Source organism: Jaculus jaculus, chromosome 2 (genome assembly GCF_020740685.1).
Source record: "Jaculus jaculus isolate mJacJac1 chromosome 2, mJacJac1.mat.Y.cur, whole genome shotgun sequence".
Taxonomy (NCBI): domain Eukaryota; kingdom Metazoa; phylum Chordata; class Mammalia; order Rodentia; family Dipodidae; genus Jaculus; species Jaculus jaculus.
The window spans coordinates 53,178,142-53,202,355 of record NC_059103.1 but is presented as its reverse complement, the minus strand read 5'-3'; the positions used below and the strand labels follow the sequence as shown (position 1 = coordinate 53,202,355).

The window sequence follows — 24,214 nt, the reverse complement described above, 5'->3', positions numbered from 1 at the left end:
ATTGGATAGTTGTATGTTTCAGTGAAGGAGGATGTTTCTGCCTTGTATGAATCAAAGAGCCTGTTACTAGCCCAGAAACTAGACTAATCCTCTTGGAACCCAGGGTGCTGGAGCCAGCTGGAAGAAATGAACAGGAACCTGTAATTTCTCAGCAAGATTAAAAAAGATGGTATTTTTCAAATGGAGTCTGCCAACCTTTTAAATCACAGCCTGCACCCGACCTTTGTCCACGCCAGTCACCTCAGATCTCATGGTCCAGTTCACCTTCCTGAAGCAACTTCACTGCCTCGCTACGCTGTCTCAGCAAGCCCTTGATCACGCAGCACACTTTCTGGAAGCTCACTCTAACCTCACTAATGAAAAGGGAAAATAAACATCTGCCGGGCATGGTCGTGCATGCCTTTAATCCCAGAACTTGGGAAGCAGAGATAGGAGGACCGCCATGAGTTTGAGGCCACCCTGAGACTACATAGTGAATTCCAGGTCAGCCTGGACTAGAGCTAGACCCTACCTTGAGAAACCAAATAAATAAATAAATAAATAAAATCTACCTTTCACCATTCTCTTGACTTTGTAACAAGCTTTTTTTAAAATATATGTATAATAATGAGCTGGAGAGATAACTTAGCGGTTAAGTGCTTGCCTGTGAAGCCTAAGGACCCCAGTTCAAGGCTTGATTCCCCAGGACCCATGTTAGCCAGATGCACATGGGGGCACATGCATATGGAGTTCATTTGCAGTGGCTGAAGGCTCTAGTGCGCCCATTCTATCTACTTGCCTCTGCTTCTTTCTATCTCTGTCTGTCGCTTTCAAATAAATAAATAAAAAATAAACAAAAAAAAACTCTTTAAAAAATGTAATAATGTTTGGAATGGGGTGTGTGTGTGTGTGTTTTAGTGTGTGGAGACCAGAGGACAACTTCACATGTCATTCCTCAAGTATGCTTTCCACCTCGTTTTGAGACAGGCTCTCTCATTAGGGAAGGCTAGCTGGCCAGGGAGCCACAGGGAGCCACTGGTCTCTGTCTCCCCAGTGCTGTGGGCTTGCATCACCACAGTCAGCATTCTAGGTGGATTCTAGGGTTGAACTCAGGTCCTCTTGCTTTTGAGGTAAGCAATTTACCCACTAGGCTATCTCTAAACTCCCAAATGGAATAATTTTCAATTATAGCTTCAACTTGGAGTAGAAGTTTGGTGAAGTCTGAGAAAAGTAAGTTTGGAACACAAAATTGACAGTAGTAATTCTGGTTAAGATGGCGGCACAGGCACCACGCCAAAGCAGCCTTGGGGGGGAAAGACCAAAAGAAACTCAGCAAAATACACATTTTTACTAAAAAGTGAGGTGTATAGGAAATTGAAACAGCAGCAGAGAAGTAGAAGAGATCCAGAGCATCCAGAGGCCACACAGGCCAGCAAAAGCGGCCCCAGCAGGTCTGCGCTGCAGAGGGGCCTGCGCACCAGAAAGGCGCCAGGCTCAGGAAAAGCCAGGTGCGGGATTTTCCCCTCACACCACGCTCTCCGCAACTCAGGAAACGTGAAGAGAGAGCGGCAGCGAGCAACAGAGGAGCAGACCACGAGGTAGAACACGTGGAGCAGCGAGAGAACCGGAGCAGCCGCGGCTCCCTCCCCTACTCCACCGCCTGAGCCCAACTCCAGCAAACAGAGCAGTGGTCCCGGACCCGACCACGCCAACTTGAGCTGACAACAGGACCCAAGCAGGAGCAGAGTCTGGCAGCAACATCAGGGGCTCCAGGACAGACAACAGCAGCCCCAGCAATGGAGGATCCAGCAGCAGCAGTTCCAGCAGCAGCAGCTTCAGCAGCAGCAGTAGCGGTTCCAGCAGCGGGGATGCCAATCTGCAGGGCCACAGTTGCCAGGCTCAGTTTGCCCTGCAGGAGAAGCCAGTGCCCAGCTCCAGAAATCAGAGCAGTGGCCCAACGACCCAGCCAGCAACTTGACTGAGACCAAAATCATCCAAAAAGGTAACTGGGATTGCACCAGGGAAGGGTCTTGTTTGGTCACAAGCTGACTTGGATCCCTCAACAGACCAGAAATCTTAACCTCTTTGTTGATAGAGGATCTGGTTGTTAAAACACCTACTCTTGCATAAATACTCAGTGCTGTTTTTGATTGAATGTGTACAGTGTTTAGTTAAATTTTAGAATCTACCTGTATTGTATTCCACTCAGCCTACTTTAATACTCCCATGGCAGGCAAACTTAACCCCTAGGAACACCTTTGTAGATACTCTGAGAGTCTTAAGAGCCACACCTAACACCTTAAGCTCCTATCCTGAAGATATATAACATCAGATCAATTGATACAGCTAAGAATACCCAGCTAGCTAGAAAATCCAAGCATTAACTTAATCTAAGATGCAAAAATATATACATTATAACACAAGAAACACTAAAAAGCAAGACAATATAAATCCACCTAAAAGTATTAATGCATCAGAAATGACGTCCAGTGAGAACGAGTTAGAGGAAATGCCTGAGAAAGATTTCAAAAGAATAATTGTAAATATGTTCAAAGAAGTCAAAGAACAAATCAAAGGAGTCAAAGAGGAAATCAAAGGAATCAAAGAAAACGCAGGACACCAGTTTAATGAACTAAAGGCAACACAAGGCATAAATAACGAAATAGAAATAATAAAGAAATACCAGTCAGAATTACTAGCAATGAAGAACACAGTTAATGAAATAAAAAAACTGTAGAAAATCTCACCAGTAGAATGGATGAAGGAGAGGACAGAATATCTAAGCTAGAAGACCAGGTGGAAGATCTAATACAGTCCAACAAAGAGAAAGACAAACTAATAGAAAAGTATGAATGGGAATTTCAAGATATTCAGGATACTATGAAAAGATCAAACATAGAATTCAGGGCATAGTAGAAGGAGAAGAATTTCACTCCAAACGCATAGTAGGCATCTTCAACAAAATCATAGAAGAAAATTTCCCCCAAATTTGGAAAGAGGTGCCAATGCAGATACAGGAAGCCTTTAGAACCCCAGCCAGACAAAACCTGTAAAGAACCTCTCCTCGCCATATTATAATCAAACTACCAAACACACAAACCAAAGGAAAAAAAAAAAGGCAATTAGAGAGAAAAATCAAGTTACCTACAAAGGCAAGCCCATCAGGATTACAGCAGATTATTCAACACAAACTTTAAAAGCCAGAAGGGCTTGGAGTGATGTATTTCAAGTTCTGAAAGATAACAACTGTCAACCAAGGTTACTTTATCCTGCAAAGCTATCCATTCAAATAGATGGAGAAATAAGGACATTCCATGACAAAAGCAGGTTAAAGGAATATTTGAAGAAAAAAACAGCTCTACAGAAAAGACCTGAAAGAATCCTCCATGCTGAAGAAAAGAAAAAGCACACATATAAGGAACCTAGAAAAAACAAGCAATACTCAAATACTAGTTAACACAAGAGAGCACAGGTAGAACCGGAACCACAAAAAAAAAAAAAAATGGCAAACATAAATACACACCTTTCAATAATATCTCTTAATATCAACGGCCTCAATGCGCCAACCAAAGACATAAGTTTGCAGACTGGGTTAAAAAGCAGGGTCCTACAGTTTGTTGTCTCCAAGAAACTCACCTTTCTACAAAGGATGGACATTATCTTAGGGTGAAAGATTGTAAAACAGTGTTTCAAGCAAATGGGCCTAGAAAACAAGCAGGGTTGCTATCCTAATATCTGACAGTCCAACGTTAGTAAAGAAAGATAAGGACGGTCACATTATATTGATTAAGGGCACACTCCAACAGGAGGACATTACAATCCTAAACATATATGCACCTAACATGGGGGCTCCCAAATTCATCAAACAAACAGTATTAGAACTAAGGTCACAGATAACACCAAACACAGTGGTGGTGGGTGACTTTAACACCCCACTCTCATCAATTGACAGGTCATCCCGGGAAAAAATAAACAGAAAGGCATCTAGACTAAATGAGGTCATAGAAGGAATGGACCTAACAGATGTACCTGATTTTAACCTATACTACAGAGCCATAGTAACAAAAACAGACATGTAGATCAGTGGAACAGAATATAGGACCCAGATGTAAGTCCAGGTAGCTATAGCCACCTGATATTCGATAAAAATGCCAAAATACTCATTGGAGAAAAGACAGCCTCTTCAGCAAATGGTGTTGGGAAAACTGGATATATATCTGTAGAAGGATGAAAATAGATTCTTCTCTCTCTCCATGCATAAGAATTAAGTCCAAATGGATTAAAGACCTTAACATCAGACCTGAAACTCTGAAACTGCTAGAGGAAAAAGTGGGGGAAACCCTTCAACATATTAGTCTTGGCAAAGACATTCTGAATACAACCCCAATTGCTCAGGCAATAAAACCACAGATTAATCACTAGGACCTCATGAAATTACAAAGATTTTGCATTGCAAAGGACACAGTGAATAAAGCAAAGAGGCAACCTACAGAATGGGAAAAAAATCTTCACCAGCTATATATCGGATAGAAGATTAATATCTAGGATATACAAAGAACTCAAAAAGTTAAATTATAAGGAATCAAATAAGCCAATCAAAAAATGGGCTATGGTGCCAGGCATGGTGGTACACGCCTTTAATCCCAGCACTCAGGGGGCAGAGGTAGGAGGATTGCCAGTTCAAGGCCACCCTGAGACTCCATAATGAATTCCAGGTCACCCTGGGGCTAGAGTGAGACCCTACCTCGAAAAACCAAAAAAAAGGGGGGGGGGCTATGGAGCTAAATAGAGCATTCTCAAAGGAAGAAATATGAATGGCATATAAGCATCTAAAAAAATGTTCTACATCACTAGTCATCAGGGAAATGCAGATTAAAACTACATTGAGATTCCATCTCACTCCTATCAGATTGGCTACCATCATGAAAACAAATGATCATAAATGTTGGAGGGGACGTGGAAAAAGAGGAACCCTTCTACACCACTGGTGGGAATGCAGTCTGGTCCAGCCATTGTGGAAATCATTGTGGAGGTTCCTAAAACAGCTAAGATTGATCTACCATATGACCCAGCTATAGCACTCCTAGGCATATATCCTAAGGACTCATCTCATTTCCTTAGAAGTACGTGCTCAACCATATTTATTGCTGCTCAATTTATAATAGCTGGGAAATGGAACCAGCCTAGATGTCCCTCAACTGATGAGTGGATAATGAAGATGTGGCACATTTATACAATGGAGTTCTACTCAGCAGTAAAGAAAAATGAAGTTATGAAATTTGCAGAAAAATGAACGGATCTGGAAAGGATTATACTAAGTGAGGTAACCCAGGCCCAGAAAGCCAAGGGCCACATGTTCTCCCTCATATGTGGATCCTAGCTATTGATGATTGGGCTTCTGTGTGAGAAGGAAAATACTTAGTAGCAGAGGCCAGTAAGTTAAAAAGGAGATATAAAGGGAAGAGAAAGGAAGGGAGGAGGGTGCTTAATAGGTTGGTATTGTATATATGTAATTACAATGATTGAGATGGGGAGGTAATATGATGGAGAATGGAATTTCAAAGGGGAAAGTGCAGGGGGGAGGGTATTACCATGGGATATTTTTTATAATCGTGGAAAATGTTAATAAAAATTGTGAAAAGATAAAAGTAAAATAAAATTAAACCAAAATTGACAGTAGTGAAATTTACTAAGAGATTGCAGCTAGCTGTTCTGGGGTCTTGCCTTGGGATATGCCTGAACCCTGAACCCCAAAATGTGCCCTGTGGGGATGAACCAAGTTGGGGGCTAGCAGACCTGAGTGACATACAGGCTGCACTCAGAAGCTGGTGGTGACTGTGAGGAAGAAATGATCCGGTCAGTCATGACATCCTTTGAAAACCCAAATGGAAGCAAGACTGAAGAACGGAATATGCCCAAACTGAAGTTTCCTTCTGGAGCATTTCAAGAATTAAGACTTAATCATTACAGTTCAAGTATATGTAAAAGAGAAAGAAATGTTGAAGTCATGGGCAACAGAGCTGAATCTGGGGAGAAAGAAGGTAGCCATGCTGTGATGTTTTGAATCAGATGTCCTCCACAGACTCATGAGTTCTGAATGTTTGGTCCCCAGCTGGTGGCCATTTTGGAAGTGGATCCTCCCCTGGGAAGGTTTGTTGTTAGGGGTGGGCTTAGGGATGTCGCAGTCAATTCCCCTTTGCCAGAGAACTTCTGCTGCTGATTTCCAGCTGCTGTGGTAGAGGTGATATCCAGCCTCTGCTCATGCCCTGCTGTGCCCTCCCATCATGAAGCTTCCCCTTGAGACTGTAAGTCAAATAAGTCATTTCCTTGATCAGCTGCTTTTAGTCAGATGCTCTGTCCCAGCAATGCAAAGGTAACTACAACACATGCCAAATAGGTGGGCCTCAAAATGAAGACACTACAGGTTAGACATGGGTGGCACATGCCTGAAATCCCAGCACTTGGGAGCTAGAAGAAGGAAGAGGAGGCACTCAAGGACAGCCTTGACTACACAGTGAATTTGAGGCCAGCTTAGGCTACATGTTACCCTGTCTCAAACCATAAAAATGAGTTGATGAGATGGCTCAGTGATTAAAGTGCATAGATGGATCTCTCCATTCTGGCTGGTTTGTTTGTCTAGCCGAATCAGTGAGCTCAGGGTTACTGAGAGTCCCTGTCAAAATAATAATAATAATAATAAGGTGTAAAGATGGATCAGCAGTTAAGGTATCTGCCTGCAAAGCCTAACAATTCATTTCCATTCTCCAGAACCCACACAAAGCCAGATACACGAAGTGGCACATGTGCCTGGAGTTTGTTTGCAGTGGCAGGAGGCCCTGGTGCTCCCATTCTCATATTCTCTCTCTCTCTCCTTCTTTCTTTCTTTCTCTCAAATAAGTAAAAATATTTTTAAAAAAATAAGGTGGGGGCTGGAGAGATTGCTTCATTGTTAAGGCACTTATCTGCAAAACCTAAGAACCCCGGTGTAATTCTCCAGTACCTATGCAAAGCCAGATGTGCAAAGTGGCACATGCATCTGGAGCTTGTTTGCAGTGGCTAGAGGCCCTGATGTGCCCAATCTCTCACCCCCTCAAGTAAATAAATTTTTAAAAAAAAAACATTTTTTAAAAGAAAAACATAAAGCCAGGCATGGTAGCACACACCTTTAATCCCAGCACTTGGAGGCAGAGGTAGGAGGATTGCTGTGAGTTTGAGGCCACCCTGGGACTACATAGTGAAGTCCAGGTCAGCCTGAGCTAGAGTGAGACCCTACCTTGAAAAACCAAAAAAATAAAAATAAAAATAAATAAGATGGAAGCCAGACATGGTTGCATACATGTTTAATCTCAGCAGTTGGGAAGCAGAGGCAGGAGGATCACTATGAGTTCAAGGCCAGCCTAAGACTACATCGTGAATTCTAGTCAGCCTTGGCTAGAGTGAGACCCTACCTCAAAAAACCAAAAAGAAAAAAAGAAGGGAGAAAATAATAAGAGAAAGACATCAAACATCAACCTCTGATCTCTACATGTACATAAATACGTGTGCCCAAACATACACACACACAAAACATAAACACATGCAAAAAAATCCAAAGCCAAACCAAACAAAAAGAAACCAAGATACTAGCAACAGGGTCTCCTGCCACTGCAAACAAATTCCAGACACATGCAGTCCCTTGTATATCTGGCTTACGTGGGTCCTGGGGAACTGAACCAAGGTCCTTTGGCTTTGAAGGCAAACTTTGCCTTAACTACTAAGCCATCTCTCCATATTTATTTTTTTTAAATATTTTTATTTATTTGTTTGCAAGCAGAGAGAGAGAGAGATGGAGAAGAGACAGGGAGAATGGGCATACCAGGGCCTCCAGCCACTGCAAATGAACTCCAGATGCATGTGTTACTTTGTGCATCTGGCTTTATGAGAGTACTGCAGAATCAAACTTGGGTCATTACACTTTGCAGGCAAGTTCCTTAACTGCTAAGCCATCTCTCCTGCCCACCATTTCTTTTTCTTCCTTTACCCCTTGCCTTAGAATCTCACTATGTATCCCAGGCTCACCATGAACTGAGATTCATCTGCCTCAGCTCCCAACTGCTAGGATTAGACATGATCCACCAGACCCAGCTTAGCGTTTCTTCTGAGCACTTTGCACGTGAGCAGCATGTTCCAAGTCTTCCTTACTAGGAAATCATTCGATCTGCACAACCACATCTCATGAGTCAGGGTCTTCAGCTCACTATTCCTGTTTTGGAGACAGATCAACCTGCTGCCTAGAGGGGCTTAAAGGCTTGTCCAAGAACCCAGAGCTAGTAAGTGGCAAAGGTCAGATTCAAACCCAGGCATCTGGCTCCAGAACCCAGGGACTTCCACTGGGATAATTCCATGTTAGTACCCATAGAACACTCTTCCAAAACTCATGTCTGGGGCTGGAGAGATGGCTCCGTGTGCAAACATCAGAGGCTGAATTCTGATTCTCTGCGCCCAAGTAAAATGCTTGGCATGGTGGTACGTACCTGTAACCCTAGTGCTGGAGAGAGAAAGACAGGAAATCCTGTGCTCACTGGCCAGCTAGTTTAGTGACATTGGTAAGCTCCAGATTCAGTGAGAGAACCTGTCTCAAATAATAAAATGGATTGCAACTGAGGGAGACACCCAACATCAATTTCTAGCCTCTACACATACTTGCGCACCCATGTACATGTATGCACATGTTTATAAACACACACACACACACAAGTCCTGGCATCTGCCTGATCTTCATCCCAAAAGTTGGATGGAAATGAGCTTGTTAATAATTGTCATGGAGCTATAGAGATGAATTAGTGGTTAAGGTGCTTGACTGTAAACCCACTGCCAACAAACTCCAGATGCATGTGCCACTTTGGGCATCTCACTTTATGTGGGTATTGGGGAATTGAATCTGAGTTTTAAAATAAATGTCAAGCATAGTGGTTCATACCTCTAACCCCAGCACTCAGGTAGCTGAGGGCTGAGGGTGAAGAATCACCATAGTTTAAGGCCAGCCTGGACTGCAGATTAAGTGCCATGTCAACCTGGGCTAGAGTGATTCCCTACCTCAAAAAAAAAAAAAAAAAAGCAGTTGGGTATGGTAGCTCACACTTTTAATCCTAGGACTCAGGAGGCTGAGGTAGGAGGATCACTGTGAGTTTGAGGACAGCCTGGGCTACAAAATGAGATTCAGGTCAGCTTGGCCTATAGTGAGGCCCTACCTCAAAAAAAATTATGACATTTTCATTTTAAAAATAACAACTGATGATAAGTTATCAAACAAATTATAAAATAAGTATAAATCATCAATACAGTGTTTGTTCTCTAAGCATATTATCAGATAGAAAGAAGGGTTCAGTCTTGTACACAAACAAGGTCAGCCCTCAGATGGGAAAGTCCTTAAGCTGCAGCTCACCGCCGGAACTGTCAACCCCTCAGTCCCGGGGACAGCTGACTCCACATAGAGGGTCTATTTCCAATTTCCTTCATGGAATGACTAAATGGGAGAAGACAAGGAAAGCAGTACCTCACTAAGTCTACTCTCAGAACAGACTGTGAAATACTGCCCTATGTGAAATACCAGGGAGGGGCTGGTCTGGGTGTACGTGGTATGGCCTGACTGGTTTTTTACACATCTAGGTGTGTATGACGTGAGTGTATGTGCATGTGTGTATGCAGGCCACAGGGTGACTTCGGGTGTCTTCCCCGATTGTGCTCCACCTTATTTACTGCAGCACAGTCTCTCACCTGAACCTAGGACTTACTGATTCTGCTAGTTTGCCCTCAGCAACCCCTAGCTTGGCCTCTCCAGTACTAGGAATCCAGGCAGGTCACCACCCCTGCTCAACTGTTATGTGGGTTCCTGGAATCTGAACTCTAATCCTCACATTTGTATGGTAAGTGCTTTATTCACTAGTCATCTTCTTAGCCCTTGGACTAATTTTTCTTTTCTTTTTTTTTTATTTTTTATTGTTTGGTTTTTCGAGGTAGGGTCTCACTCTAGCCCACGCTGACCTGGAATTCACTCTGTATTCTCAGGGTGGCCTCAAACTCATGGCAATCCTCCTACCTCTTCCTCCAGAGTACTGGGATTAAAGGCATGCGCCACCACACCCAGCTTAATTTTTCCTTTAAATCAAAGAGAAGGAAAAAAAAATGTTGACAAAGAGTGACTTACAAGCGTGACTTGGGTTTTTTCCCCAAGATTAAATGTTCCCAGTCAACAGCTAGGAAAACTGCAAATACTTAACTAACTTATGTTCCCAACAATGGCTATGAACTCTGAGGACCTCCACTGCAGAAGAAATAGTACTCAGAGAGGGCATGTCACTAGAGGCACTGTGGTCTCGACAGAAGTACGGGAGGTCCCCCAACACCTCACCTGGTTGTAAAGCCACTGGTCGGAATAGGACAAGGTTGCCTCAGAATGCTCTACTGTGAACCTGAAACTTGGCACAATTCCACCAAGCCAGACCCCCAGTAAGGCCTGGTGAAAGCCAGGTCCAGGCCACCTCAAGCAAAATCATAAATGACTTGCCCCTGCAGGAAGTTTCTCACATTCCCAATGGTCACACCCACCAAACACACAAAGAAGCCAAGCACAGCGACAATCAGTCCCCTGAAGCAACCAGCTCTACACTTAGCGTCTCTGAGGACTGAAGACCTTTTAGCCACAGTTAAGACTATAACTGGCTTCAAATAAATAAAAGGTGCAGAAGGAACAGTGGAAAAGGTCACCAGTGAAAGCATGTGGGAATGAACAGGTAAGTTTGAATTAAGGGAAAAAACTATTGCAATAAATTACCAAGTTGGGGTGATAGCTCAGATGGTACAGTGTTTGCCCTGTGAGCATGAGAACCTGAATTTGGTTCCCAGGTAAAATGATGGCATGATGACACACAGTTGTAATCCCAGTGCTGGGGAACAGAGATAGGCAGATTCCTGAGACTCAATGACTAGCCAGTCTGGCTCATTTGGTGAGTTCCCAGGCCAGTGACAGATGCTGTCTCAAAAACAGGTGAATGACACTTGAAATAAAAGGGACCTCAGATAGTCCTCCGGCCTCTACATGTGTGCACATGCACACACCCCACCATACATATGAATATGCACACCTACACATTCCTAAAACAAAAATAAATAAAATATAAAAAGCAGGGTGGGAAGCTGGGTGTGGTGGCTCACGCCTTTAATCCTCAGGAGGCAGATGTGGGAGGATCATCGTGAGCTTAAGGCCAGCCTGAGACTACATAGTGAATTCCGGGTCACCCTGGCTAGGGCGAGACCCTACATCGAAAAACAACAAGAACAAAGGGTAGAGAGATGGCTCAGTAGGTGAGGTGCTCTTTGTGCAAGTGTGAGGACCTGAGTTCAGGTCTCCAGCACTCATGTAAATGCCAGGCAGGCATGGTGATGGCTGGTCTGCAATCCCAGCACTCAGGAGGCAGGGACAGAGGATCCCAGGAGCAAGCTAGCTAAACTAAGGCATGTTGGCAAGCTCTGGATTCACATGAGTGACCCGGTCTCAGTTAATAAGATGGGGAGCAACCGAAAATACCGCTGGCATTAATCTCCCACACATATAAACATTTACATATACGCATGCATTCCACATGCACACTAAGAACACACAGAATACATTCAAGCCTCCATTAGCAGGGTAACAAATCCAGCATGGCCAAAGAAAGGGTTGGCAAACGGGAGATACACGTGGAAGCTTGATGTAAAGATGCCTACATCGTGCAACTAAATCAAGTTTGAGAACTAGAGCTGTGGTCAAAGAGATTTTGAGTTGTCTTAGGTGGTTTTACACATAATGAAGACTGTGGTAGAAATCAAACATAAGATTTTTCTGCCTGGGACTAGACAGTGCTGTGGACAGCGGAGGCCAGCTCAGCAAGGCCATCCCTGACAAGCTAGCTGCTCAGAGCCGGGAAGAAAGGATGCGGCCAAGGCACCCTGTTCATTCGCTTTCACATTTTGAGCTGTTTACTGGTTGCATGTTATCATCTACTAATGGAAGGTAAATGTGAGGTTTTTAGATGATTAGAACAAACACAAACCACATGGGCCCAGTGAGGCATGCCTGCAACCCCCACACTCAAGGAGGTGAAGACAAGACATGGAGACTGCAAGTCTGAGGCCAGCCTGGGGGGGGCTTCCTATGAAAGGAAGGCAAGAAAGAAAGAAGGGAAGGAGGGAAAGAGAGAGAGAAAAGAGAAGGAGCAGAGGGAGGGAGAAAAGAAGGCTATCTGGCCTGTCAATGGGAACATGCCTCTAAAGAAAATTTCCACAACAACAAAAAAAAAATGTTGAGCCAGGACAAGTCTCCATAGAAATGTCCCTGAGCACAGGAGGTACAACACTTAAAGGAAATCAAGAGGCCGCATGATACTGTAGAGCAGATGGTGACATGAATTTCCAAAAACGAAACAGAGTGTACTGCTTGTTCCTGACCTTTGAGGCTGAGCGCCTGAGTGTCCTGGGTCCCCATCAGTCCTTCCACCGCGGGCACAGCCGCCTCTCCATACATACTGGACCTTGATTCTAGGGCTCTATGGGTGCACAACCTTCAGATGCTCTGACCCTTCCATACCATGGTGTATAACCTACACACATCCTACCAAGCCCTGTCCAAATCATTTCAGGTTACTTATAACACCTATGAGTGCAAATGCTAAGTGGGGAGTTGTGAGTGTAAAGTGCACCCAATAGTGAGCACAGCTGGTGGCGCTGGGAGGTTGTGGAACCTTTCAGAGGTAGAGCCTTGCTAAAGGAAGTGAGCCACAGGCCTTGAGGTTTGATAGCCCAGTCCGCTTGGTGTTCTTGCTGGTCCTGACTGCCAGAGTGATCACAGCTTCCCGCTCTGGTCTGTCAAGCCTTCCTCACCATGATGGACTTTACCCTCTAGAGCCGTAAGCCCGGTTAAGCCCTTTTCTTTCCAGAAGTCACTTCTGGCTGGGTATTTGTTCCCAGCAATGAGAAATTAACTGACACAGATGCAAAATGGTTTAGGGTATAAAGACAAGAATAAAGGGGTCTGTACACTGTAGACACAGTATTTTTTTCTCAAATATTTTTCTGCCCATGTATGGTTAAATATACCAATGTGGAGCCTATGGGAAAGAAGGGCACTTCCCAGAAAAGCTATAAGGGGATCTTGACAATAGAACCGGGCATATTTAGACCTGACTTGTGAGAGACACTATCCTCCAGGAAGGGCTCATAAGACCCTACAACTCCCAGAGTTAATGGCAACTAATGGTTGCTGGGAGAAGGGAAGACATGTTCTTCAGTGATGTACCCACTGGTAAGCTACCTGTACTAAACAGTAGATAACCCCCACACCCATACTCATGGATGCAGATTATTTAGGAAGAAGCAGGGCTGGGGAGGTGGCCCAGTGGTTAAAGGTGCTTGCTTGCTTGCAAAGGCTGCTATCCCAGAGTTTAATTCCCCAGTATCCACATAAAGCCAGATGCACAGTGCTACATGCATATGGAGTTCATTTGTGTGGCAAGAGACCTTGTCACACCCATTCCCCATTCCCCTTTCTCCTCACATATAAATAAATAAAAATAGTCTTTAAAAAAAAACATAAAGGGTGGGCTGGAGAGATGGCTTAGCAGTTAAGCACTTGCCTGTGAACCCTAAAGACTCCGTTCTAGGCTCGATTCCCCAGGACCCAAGTTAGCCAGATGCACAAGGGGATGCATGCATCTGGAGTTCGTTGCAGTGGCTGGAGACCCTGGCACATCCATTCTTTCTCTCTCTCTCGCTCTCTCTCTCTCTCTCTCTCTCTCTCTCTCTCTCTTTCTCTCTTTCTCTCTCTCTCTCCCTCCATCTATCTATTTATCTGCCTCTTTCTCTCCGTTTGTTGCTCTCAAATAAATAAATAAATAAGCTAACCAAAATACATATATATATATGTATGTATATATATATATATATATATATATATATATATATATATATATATATATATATGAGCTGGAGAGATTGCTTAGTGGTTAAGACACTTGCCTGCAAAGCTTAAGGACTCATGTTTAAATCTACAGGTCCTACATAAGCCAGACACACAGTGATGCAAACACAAAAGGTCACACACACATGTGCACAAAGGGGTGCATGCATCTGGAGCTTGATTGCACTGGATGGAGGCCCTGGCATGCCAATTCTCTGTCCCACTCTCCCCTGCCCTTCACACTCTCACTTTCACATAAAAAAGGCAGTCCATTGGGCTTGCCTATATACAAGTGTTTGTGCACATGTGTATGTGTGTGTGTATGTTTATATTTATATTTATATTTAAAGGGGGAGATGATAGGAAAGGATAACTGAGAAAATAAGATCAAAATATATACAAGTAAGTTGTCAAAAATTAAAATTAAAAGAGATACCATCCTCCAACACTTCTTATCTATGAATACTTACCCCAAAAAACAGGAAAGAAGAAACTGTATGATAAATAAGATATCCTTCCACTGGTTGAATTCAGTGGCCTATGGTTAAAAAGAAAAGAAACTCACGATTAAGTACAATTCAGGTTAAATCTGTTACTTTGACTAAACTGGGTGTTCTGGTTTAGAAAGCAACTTTCTGCACAGAACATTTGATTCTGTTTAAATCCTAGGTAAGCTAGGTGTGTGACCGGGATAAATAAATTAGTTAAACTCAGGGCTAGGAGTGTAGTGGTAGAGCCCTTGTGTGGCATGTACAAAGCCCTGGGCTTGATCCCCCAGTACTACAAAAAAAGACCCTGAAAAAACTCCTCTTACTACAGTAAGAAAACTTCTCTCAATACATTGATGTGAGGAAGGATTGAGTGAAATCCAGGTTCATAAGTTCACTGACAATAAGGACAAGCTGAAGCCATCAATAACTACAGTCCCAGAATCAAGGTTGATTTTTTCCCCCCCAAATAATCTTAGAAGAGGTATTAATTACATTGCTGGGACAAGATACCTGGCAAAATCAGTTTCGGGGTGGAAGGGTTTATTTCATCTACAGTTCCAGGTCCACAGTCCATCACAGCAGGGTATGCAAGGCAGCAGGAGCTTGGAGTGGCTGGGCACAGTCAGTCCACAGTGAGGAAGCAGAGAGCGATGAACGCCGCTGCTCAGCAAGCTCTCTGCTTTGTATACAGGGCAGGAACCCAGCCCACGGAATGGAGCCACCCACAATTAAAGTAGCTCTTCCCACCTCAATTGACCTAATCTAGATAATCCCTCACAGATATGTACCCAGGCTAACCTAATCTAGATAGTCCTTCACAGGTAATTCTAGGTCCTGTCAAGTTGACAATCAACAATCACAGAAGAAATTTTATTGGCAAGAAAAGTTTAATTTTATAAACTGTTTTGAAGAACTAACATCATGGTCTGGAGAGGTGGCTTAACAGTTAAGGCACTTGCCTCCAAAGCCTAAGGGCCCAGGTTCAATTCCCCAGTACCCACGTATGCTAAATGCAAAGGTGGTGCACGCATCTGGAGTTTGTTGGCAATGGCTAGAGGCCCTGGTGTGACCATTCACTCCCTCTCCCTTTCTCTCTTTCTGTCTCCCCCCCCCTCCTCTTTATCTCTCTTTCTCTCGAATATATAAAAATAAGTAACTAGCATCATAAACAAATAAGCTATTTTTTGATGTCTATGTGTGTGTGGTTTCCATGTGAATATGCATGTTTATATGTATGTAGGTGAGCACATATACATGTATACATGTGTGCATGTGTTTGCACAAGGCTGCAGAGGTCAGAGGTTGACATCAGGTGTCTTCCTCAATCACAATCCACTTTATTCTTTGTGACAGGTTGAGCCTGGTTCTCACTTTCACCAATTCAGCTAGAATATGTAGCCAGCTCCCTCAGGACATAAAAAAAGTGATCTTATATTAACTATATATAGCCTCCTGTGAATTTTGCCTTAGTAAACATTGTGCCTTATTTTATTGAATTGTTTTATTGGAATCCAATTCTGTATTTTGAAAAGTAGCATTTTATTTCTAAGCAAGCATTTACTTTTTAAAAAAAAAGTCTTGAGCCGGGCGTGGTGGCGCACACCTTTAATCCCAGCACCCGGGAGGCAGAGGTAGGAGGATCGCCGTGAGTTCGAGGCCACCCTGAGACTACATAGTGAATTCCAGGTCAGCCTGGACTAGAGTGAGAGCTTACCTCGAAAAAAAAAAAAAAAAGTCTAAAATCTTTACAATGCCTGTAATTGTTATATCATTGTTTATCTGTTGAATTTATATAATATACAAATCTACAAATTTTTTAAAAAATATGTAGCTAGGGAGCCTCCAGTCTCTGCCTCCCCAGTACTGGGGTGACAGGCACCCATCACCATGCCTGGAATTTCAGGTGGGTCCTGAGAGTCCAAACTCAGATTTTCAAGCTTGCACTAGTAAGCATTCTACCCAATGGATTATCACCCCAACCAAAAATAAGCCTGTTCTTTACAAAGCAGCTGAGTAATTGGGGTGGAGAAGATGGTAGACAGAGTTCAATACAGTTTCAACATTCTAAGAACTTAATCCCTAGCTGACAGAATAAAATAATGCCTCTTGAAGTGACAGGTAACAATCTGAAGGAGTATCTTCCTGGTAACTGTCTGTTGCCTGTGTCCAAAGCTGGTGTTTTTTTTTTAATTTTTATTTATTTGTTTTGAGAGAGAGAGGTACATAAAGAGAGAGAGAATGGGCAAACCAGGGCCTCTAGCCACTGCAAACAATCCCCAGATGCATGTGCACCCCTTATGCATCTGGCTTACATGGGTCCTGGGGAATAGAACCTGGGTCCTTGGGCTTTGCAGGCAAATACCTTAACTGCTAAGCCATATTTCCAGCCCCAAAGCTGACTTAAAAAAAAAAAAAAAAAAAAAAAAAAGGACCTGCGTAGGATTCCACAGGAGGGAAAAAGTGTGATCTTTATTTCTCTATAGTTTTTTTTTTAACTTTTTTTATTTATGTGAGAGAGAGAAATAGAATAGGCACAGGGCTTCCAGGCCCTGCAAACAAACTCCAGATACATGTGGCACCTTGTGTATCTGACTTACATGGGTCCTGGAGTATCAACCCGGGAACCTTTGGCCTTAACAGCTAAGCCTTCTCTTCAGCCCTACAGTTTTTTATTTAAATATTTTTATTTATTGATGTGGATGTGTACACCTGAGTGAGAGATCCCCAGCTACACACACACACACTGATTAAAAAGACAAAACACCCAAGAGAATTCATGAGAAAAAGAATTATACTAATGTTTTTGAGGTATTTGTGGGGGTTGGGGGTTGAGTTATTGTTTTTCTAGAGGCACAGTCCCACTCTAGCCTAAGCTAATCTGGAACTCACCCTGTAGCCCCAGACTGGCTTTGAACTCATAGTGATCCTCGTACCTCAGCCTTCCAAGTTCTGAGACAAAGGTGTATGCCAAAATGCCTGGCTCAAGAATATGCTAATGTTTTGGTCAAAGGTTGAAACAAAATAAAATAAAATAATAAAAATTGTGTAAAATATTTAGTATTTTACATTAAAGTAAAAAATAGGAATAAAGGAAAAGCAAAAGCTCCAAATTTCAAACCACAGATAGAAAAACATTTATATACTCAAAGAGCTAGATGTATTAATGCAAACAGTAAAAAAGAAAAACTATATACTCCTGATACCACAAAACCCACCAAAACTTACTTAGTAATTTTCATTTCTTTTTTTTTTTTTTTTTTTTTTTAGTTTTTGAGGCTGACCTGGAATTCACTGTGTAGTCTCAAGGTGGCCTCAAATTCATGGCAATCTCCCTATCTCTGCCTCCCAAGTGCTGGGATTAAAGGTGTGTGCCACCACAGCTGGCAGTAATTTTCATTTTTCAAATTTAATTTCATTAACCAGCCTAATTTGTATGGATGCTGCTTTTATATTGCAGGCCACATTGGGAATTTTAGGGAATAATGTAAGATGCTGCTTATTTGAAGACATTAAATAGGACTGAAAAGATGGCTCAGCAGGTGATTCAAGCATGAGGACTTGAGTTTGATCCCCAGCACCTAGCAGAGCTTGGGCAGGGAGGAGGGGAAAGATGGTGCCAACATATGATGCATCCATACGAACTATGTTTTTAATAAAAAACTATAATAAATAGGGCTGGAGAGATGGCTTAGCGGTTAAGCGCTTGCCTGTGAAGCCTAAGGACCCCAGTTCGAGGCTCGGTTCCCCAGGTCCCACGTTAGCCAGATGCACAAGGGGGCGCACACGTCTGGAGTTCGTTTGCAGAGGCTGGAAGCCCTGGCGCGCCCATTCTCTCTCTCTCCCTCTATCTGTCTTTCTCTCTGTGTCTGTCACTCTCAAATAAATAAATAAATAATTTAAAAAAAAAACTATAATAAATAAATTTTTAAAAAGCAAAATAAAAACTTGAGCCTGGATAATACCTAATATAAAGATATTCCTCTAGATAGTGAAGGGAAAAATGTCTTTGATCCATTAATGTAAAAATGACTTCGTGGTCTATGAGAAGCAGCTTTTCACTGGAAATGAAACATGAATTTGTAGAACTACAAAAAGAAATCATTCATAATGATGTATACAGAACCCCAACACTGAGGTAGGAGGACACAAGGAGGCTCCCAGAAGTTCCCTGGTCATCCAGTCTAACTGAAAAATGGGGAGCTCCAGGTTTAGTGAGAGACTCTGTCTTGGAGAAATAACGTGGAAGAGCCATAGAGGAGGACACACAATGTCTTCCCTTGCACCTGTACCCTTCCCCCCACCCCACCTAAGAAAAGACCAGAGGTGAAGAGTGGCTAGTACTCCATCCTTGAGACTTAACCGCTGTGGTCAAAGCATGCTGGGCTGTAAATCTTTTTCATTTTGAACTTTGGAGCTTTTTAACTCAGAAAAAGTCTTAATTTTTACCTGTCTTCCTCCACTACCACACACTACATGTACTTTGGACCACGGGTCAGATGACTGCATGTTTTGCAGGGGCCTGCCTTGCTTACAGGAAGCTGTCCAGCTAACTGCATTGCTGAGGCAGCATCATAATGCTATTAATTATCCACCCACTGTGAATCCAAAGTCCAGGACTGAATGCCTAGAGCCATGAGCCATATGCCTCACCACCAGCTTTCCTCCCTCCACCTCACCAAGTCAAATGGGAAAATGACTCACCCACTCTTCCAGCATGAAAGGGGAGTGAATATTTTACTCAGTTTCATCTATAAGCTCTCATCACATTTAAGTCCAACCTGGCGAGTAAGACATGATTTTATACCAAATTTTTATACCAGAATTTTATATGTAAACTCGTTTCTTTTCTTTTTTTAATTTATTCTGAGAGAGAGAGAGTAAATGGGCATGCCAGGGCCTTCAGCCACTGCAAACAAACTCCAGACACATATGCCCCCTTGTGTGCATGTGTGACATTAAGTGATTAAGTGCTTGCGTTACTGTGTATCTGGCTTACATTGGACCTGTAGATTCAAACATGAGTTCGTAGGCTTTGCAGGCAAGCACTTTAACTGCTAAACCATCTCTCCACCCATAAACTCGTTTCTTTATCACATTTGGTTCATGATCTAATGTAGATTTAGTCTGGAAGGATGGCTCAGTGGTTAAAAGCTAGGCAACTGGAGTTGGGCTCCCTAAAACTACATGTCAATAGCACAAGTGCCTGTAATCCCAATGCACCTATGGTAATGGGAGGCAGATCCACAAGAATCCAACTGCTCACCTACTAGCAGTGGCAAAAACACAACAGAAAGGCAGGAGAGATGCCTTAGCTGTTAAGGTGCTTGCCTGTGAAGCCTAAGGACCCAGGTTCAATTCCCCAGTACACACATAAGCCACATGTGCAAAGTGATTATGCATCTGGAGTTTGTTTGCAGTGGCTAGAAGCCGTGGCATGTCCATTCTCTCCCTCCCTCCCTCCCTCCCTCCCTCCCTCCTTCCCTCTCTCTCTCTCTCTCTTTCCCTCCTTCCCAAATAAATAAATAAAAATAATATTTTAAAAAACACAATAGGGGGCTGGAGAGATGGCTTAGCGGTTAAGCACTTGCCTGTGAAGCCTAAGGACCCCGGTTCGAGGCTCGGTTCCCCAGGTCCCACGTTAGCCAGATGCACAAGGGGGCGCACGCGTCTGGAGTTCGTTTGCAGAGGCTGGAAGCCCTGGCGCGCCCATTCTCTCTCTCTCCCTCTACCTGTCTTTCTCTCTGTGTCTGTCTCTCTCAAATAAATAAATAAAAATAAAAAAAATTAAAAAAAAATTAAAAAATTTAAAAAAAAAACACAATAGGAAAAACCCATCTCAAACAAGGTGGAAGGCAAGAACCAACACCCCAAAGCTGTGTTCTGAACCCCACACGTGCCCTGTAGAATGGACACTCATACATACACACATACACACATCAATAAAACAAAATAAAAATGGATTCAGCTAAAAGTAACCAATTGAAAGAAGTAATCTTGATTCGATGAATACAGACCACTGTTGAGGACTAAAAACCATTTTTTCCCCTAAAAGGTTACTCATATCTTTTTTTCTTACTGATTACAGTACATATCCTGCATCATTTGGTATCTTCTCCCTCATACAACACTTTGAGAGAGAGTGAGAGAGAGAATGTGTGTGTGTGTGTGTGTGTGTGTGTGCATGCATGTGTGAGTGTGTGTGTGTAGTGTGCATGGATGTAGGGAAGTTTGCATGTGTGTGGGTGCAGGTGAGTGTAAGTGCATGTGCACAAACATGGAGGTCAGAGGTTGGTATCAGTGTCTCCCTCAACTTTCAGTTACCTTGTTGAGACAGGGTCTCTCACTGAACCTAGTATGCACCAATTTGGCTAGACTACCTAGCCAGCAAGCCTCAGTGGTCACCTCTCTTCCCAGGACTGGGACTGCAGAAGCATGTCCCCATCCCTGACTTTCATGTGGGTGCTGGGGATCTGAATTCAGGTCCCCATATGGCACTTTCCCAACTGAACCATGTCCCCAGACTTGCAAACTTTTAAGTAGTAGTCATAGCTTTCAGTTTATTATGGTGTTTATATTTTATCATTTTATAGAACCAATCTCTGTGTACCCGTGTGTGTGTCTGTCTGTCTCCGTTTTAAGTACTGGAGATCAAAACCCTAGCACTGTGCATGGCAGGAAGTGCTCTACTACTGAGCTACATCCCAATTCTAGAAGGTCTTTTCCTATGGTTATAAATTTTTTCTATTTTTCTAATTTAAGCTTTTCTTGATTAAAAAAAAATCTGTATATTTAGCCTTTTGGAATTTCAGTGAGTGGTAAATTCAGAAAAAGAAACTTCAACTTGAAATCTTCTATCTGTCAATAAAGATGCTAAACCGGGTAAAAACTGGGATGCTCCCGCTCCACAAGGCAGGATGGCATCCTCCTAGAACAGAATATTAGGACCTAATACATTAGCAAGCAAATGTTGTTTGACATACGATGAGGCTACTTCCCAGTAAACTCATACTAAATTGAAAGAATCATAATTCAAAACTGCATTTAACATGTCAAGCTACCACACATCATAACTTAAACATGCCCAGATGTTGCATTAGCCTACAGATGGACAAAACCTAACACTGAGCCTAGTTTGTGTATTGTGTTTATGTGATCTTGAGAATTCCTGGGAGCTGAGGCTCACTGCCTCTGCCTAGCATCCCCTAAGAGTATTCAACACTGTCACTAGAAGAACAGCATTTAAAATTTGAAATATGAATCCCATAAATGAGCATGGCTTTCTGTTTTATCTTTTATTTTTAGGAGATGGGGAGGGGACATGGCAAAGCCTCTGGCTACTGCAATAGAACTCCAGATGTGTGTGCTACCTTGTACATATGTGACCTTCTGTATATGTGTGACCTTGTATGTATGGCTTATGTGGGTTCTGGGGGGGGTTGAACATGGGTGCTTAGGCTTCACAGGCCATTTCCTTAAACACTAACCCATCTCTCCAGCCCAAGCATGGGTTCCTTAGTGTTGTAAGTTCAAAAGAACCAGCCAGGCTGGTGGCACATGCTTATAGTTCCAGCTATTTGAGACAGGAGGCTCACTTGGGCTCAGGGGTTTAAGAATATAGCCTTGATAACAGAAGAGAGCACAGGTAGAACCAGAAACACACACACACAAAAAAAATGGCAAACATAAATACACACCTTTCAATAATATCTCTTAATATCAACGGTCTCAATGCCCCAACGAAAAGACATAGATTTGCAGACTGGGTTAAAAAGCAGGATCCTACAATTTGTTGTCTCCAAGAAACTCACCTTTCTACAAAGGATAGACATTATCTTAGCGTGAAAGGTTGGAAGACGGTGTTTCAAGCAAATGGGCCTAGAAAACAAGCAGGGGTTGCTATTCTAATATCAGACAGGGTAGACTTTAGTCCGACGTTAGTCAAAAAAGATAAGGAAGGTCACTTTATATTGATTAAGGGCACACTCCAACAGGAGGACATTACAATCCTAAACATATATGCACCTAACATGGGGCTCCCAAATTCGTCAAACAAACACTAGTAGAACTAAGGTCACAGATAACACCAAACACAGTAGTGGTGGGTGACTTTAACACCCTACTCTCATCAATTGACAGGTCATCCAGGGAAAGAATAAACAGAGAGGCATCTGGACTAAATGAGGTCATAGAAGGAATGGATCTAACAGATATATACAGGACATTTCATCCAAAGGCTGCAGAATATACATTCTTTTCAGCAGCACATGGCACATTCTCTAAAATAGACCATATATTAGGACACAAAGCAAATCTTAACAAATTCAGGAAAATTGAAATAATTCCTTGCATTCTATCTGACCACAATGGAATTAAACTACAAATCAGTAGCAAGAAAGGCTATAGAGCATACACAAAATCATGGAAACTAAACAATACACTACTAAATGATGAGTGGGTCAATGAAGAAATCAAAAAGGAAATCAAAAAATTTATAGAGTCAAATGATAATGAGAACACAACATACCAAAATCTCTGGGACACAATGAAGGCAGTTCTAAGAGGTAAATTTATAGCCTTAAGTGCCTATATTAAGAAATTAGAAAGGTCGCAAGTAAACGACCTAATGCTTCGCCTTAAAGCCTTGGAAAAAGAAGAACAAGGCAAACCAAAAAGTAGTAGACGGGAAGAAATAATAAAGATTAGGGCAGAAATTAATGAAATAGAAACAAAAAGAACAATCCAAAGAATTAATGAAACAAAGAGTTGGTTCTTTGAAAGGATAAACAAGATTGATAAACCCTTAGCAAATCTGACCAAAAGAAAGAGAGAAGAGACAAATTAATAAAATCAGAGATGAACAAGGTAACATCACAACAGATTTCACAGAAATTCAAAAAATCATAGGGACATACTATAAAAGCATATACTCCACAAAGTATGAAAATCTGAAAGAAATGGATGATTTCCTTGATCTATATGACCTACCTAAATTAAATCAAAATGAGATTAATCACTTAAATAGACCTATAACAAACATGGAGATCTGAACAGTTATCAATAATCTCCCAACTAAAAAAAGCCCAGGCCCGGACGGATTCACTGCTGAATTTTACCAGACTTTTAAGGAAGAGCTAACACCATTGCTTCTTAAGCTTTTCCAGGAAATAGAAAAAGAAGGAATCCTACCAAACTCCTTCTATGAGGCCAGCATCACCCTGATACCAAAACCAGGCAAAGATAGAACAAAAAAAGAAAATTACAGACCAATCTCCCTCATGAACATAGATGCAAAAATTCTCAACAAAATATTGGCAAACAGAATACAAGAGTATATCAAAAAGATCATTCACCCTGACCAAGTAGGCTTTATCCCAGAGATGCAGGGATGGTTCAACATACGCAAATCTATAAATGTAATACATTACATAAACGGGTTGAAGGACAAAAATCACATGATCATCTCATTAGACGCAGAGAAAGCATTTGACAAAATCCAACATCCCTTCATGATAAAAGTCCAACAGAGACTGGGAATAGAAGGAACATATCTCAATATAATAAAGGCTATTTAAGACAAGCCTACAGCCAACATATTACTAAATGGGGAAAAACTGGAAGCTTTTCCACTAAAATCAGGAACAAGACAAGGGTGTCCTGTCCCCACTTTTATTTAATATAGTTTTGGAAGTCTTAGCCATAGCAATAAGGCAAGAGACACACATAAAAGGGATACAAATTGGAAAGGAAGAAATCAAGTTATCATTATTTGCAG

At 42.3% G+C, this 24,214-nt stretch overlaps 1 protein-coding gene across 1 annotated transcript in view; it reads right to left on the bottom strand.

Annotated features, from left to right (window-relative positions):
• The window catches only part of Slc35d2 (solute carrier family 35 member D2), a 97,803-nt gene that overhangs the window by 12,824 nt on the left and 60,765 nt on the right, over window positions 1-24,214 (bottom strand). Inside the window, exon 10 of the mRNA XM_004656521.2 lies at window positions 14,422-14,489. Coding sequence (XP_004656578.2) covers window positions 14,422-14,489 — 68 coding nt within the window. The remainder of the gene's footprint in view (window positions 1-14,421; window positions 14,490-24,214) is intronic.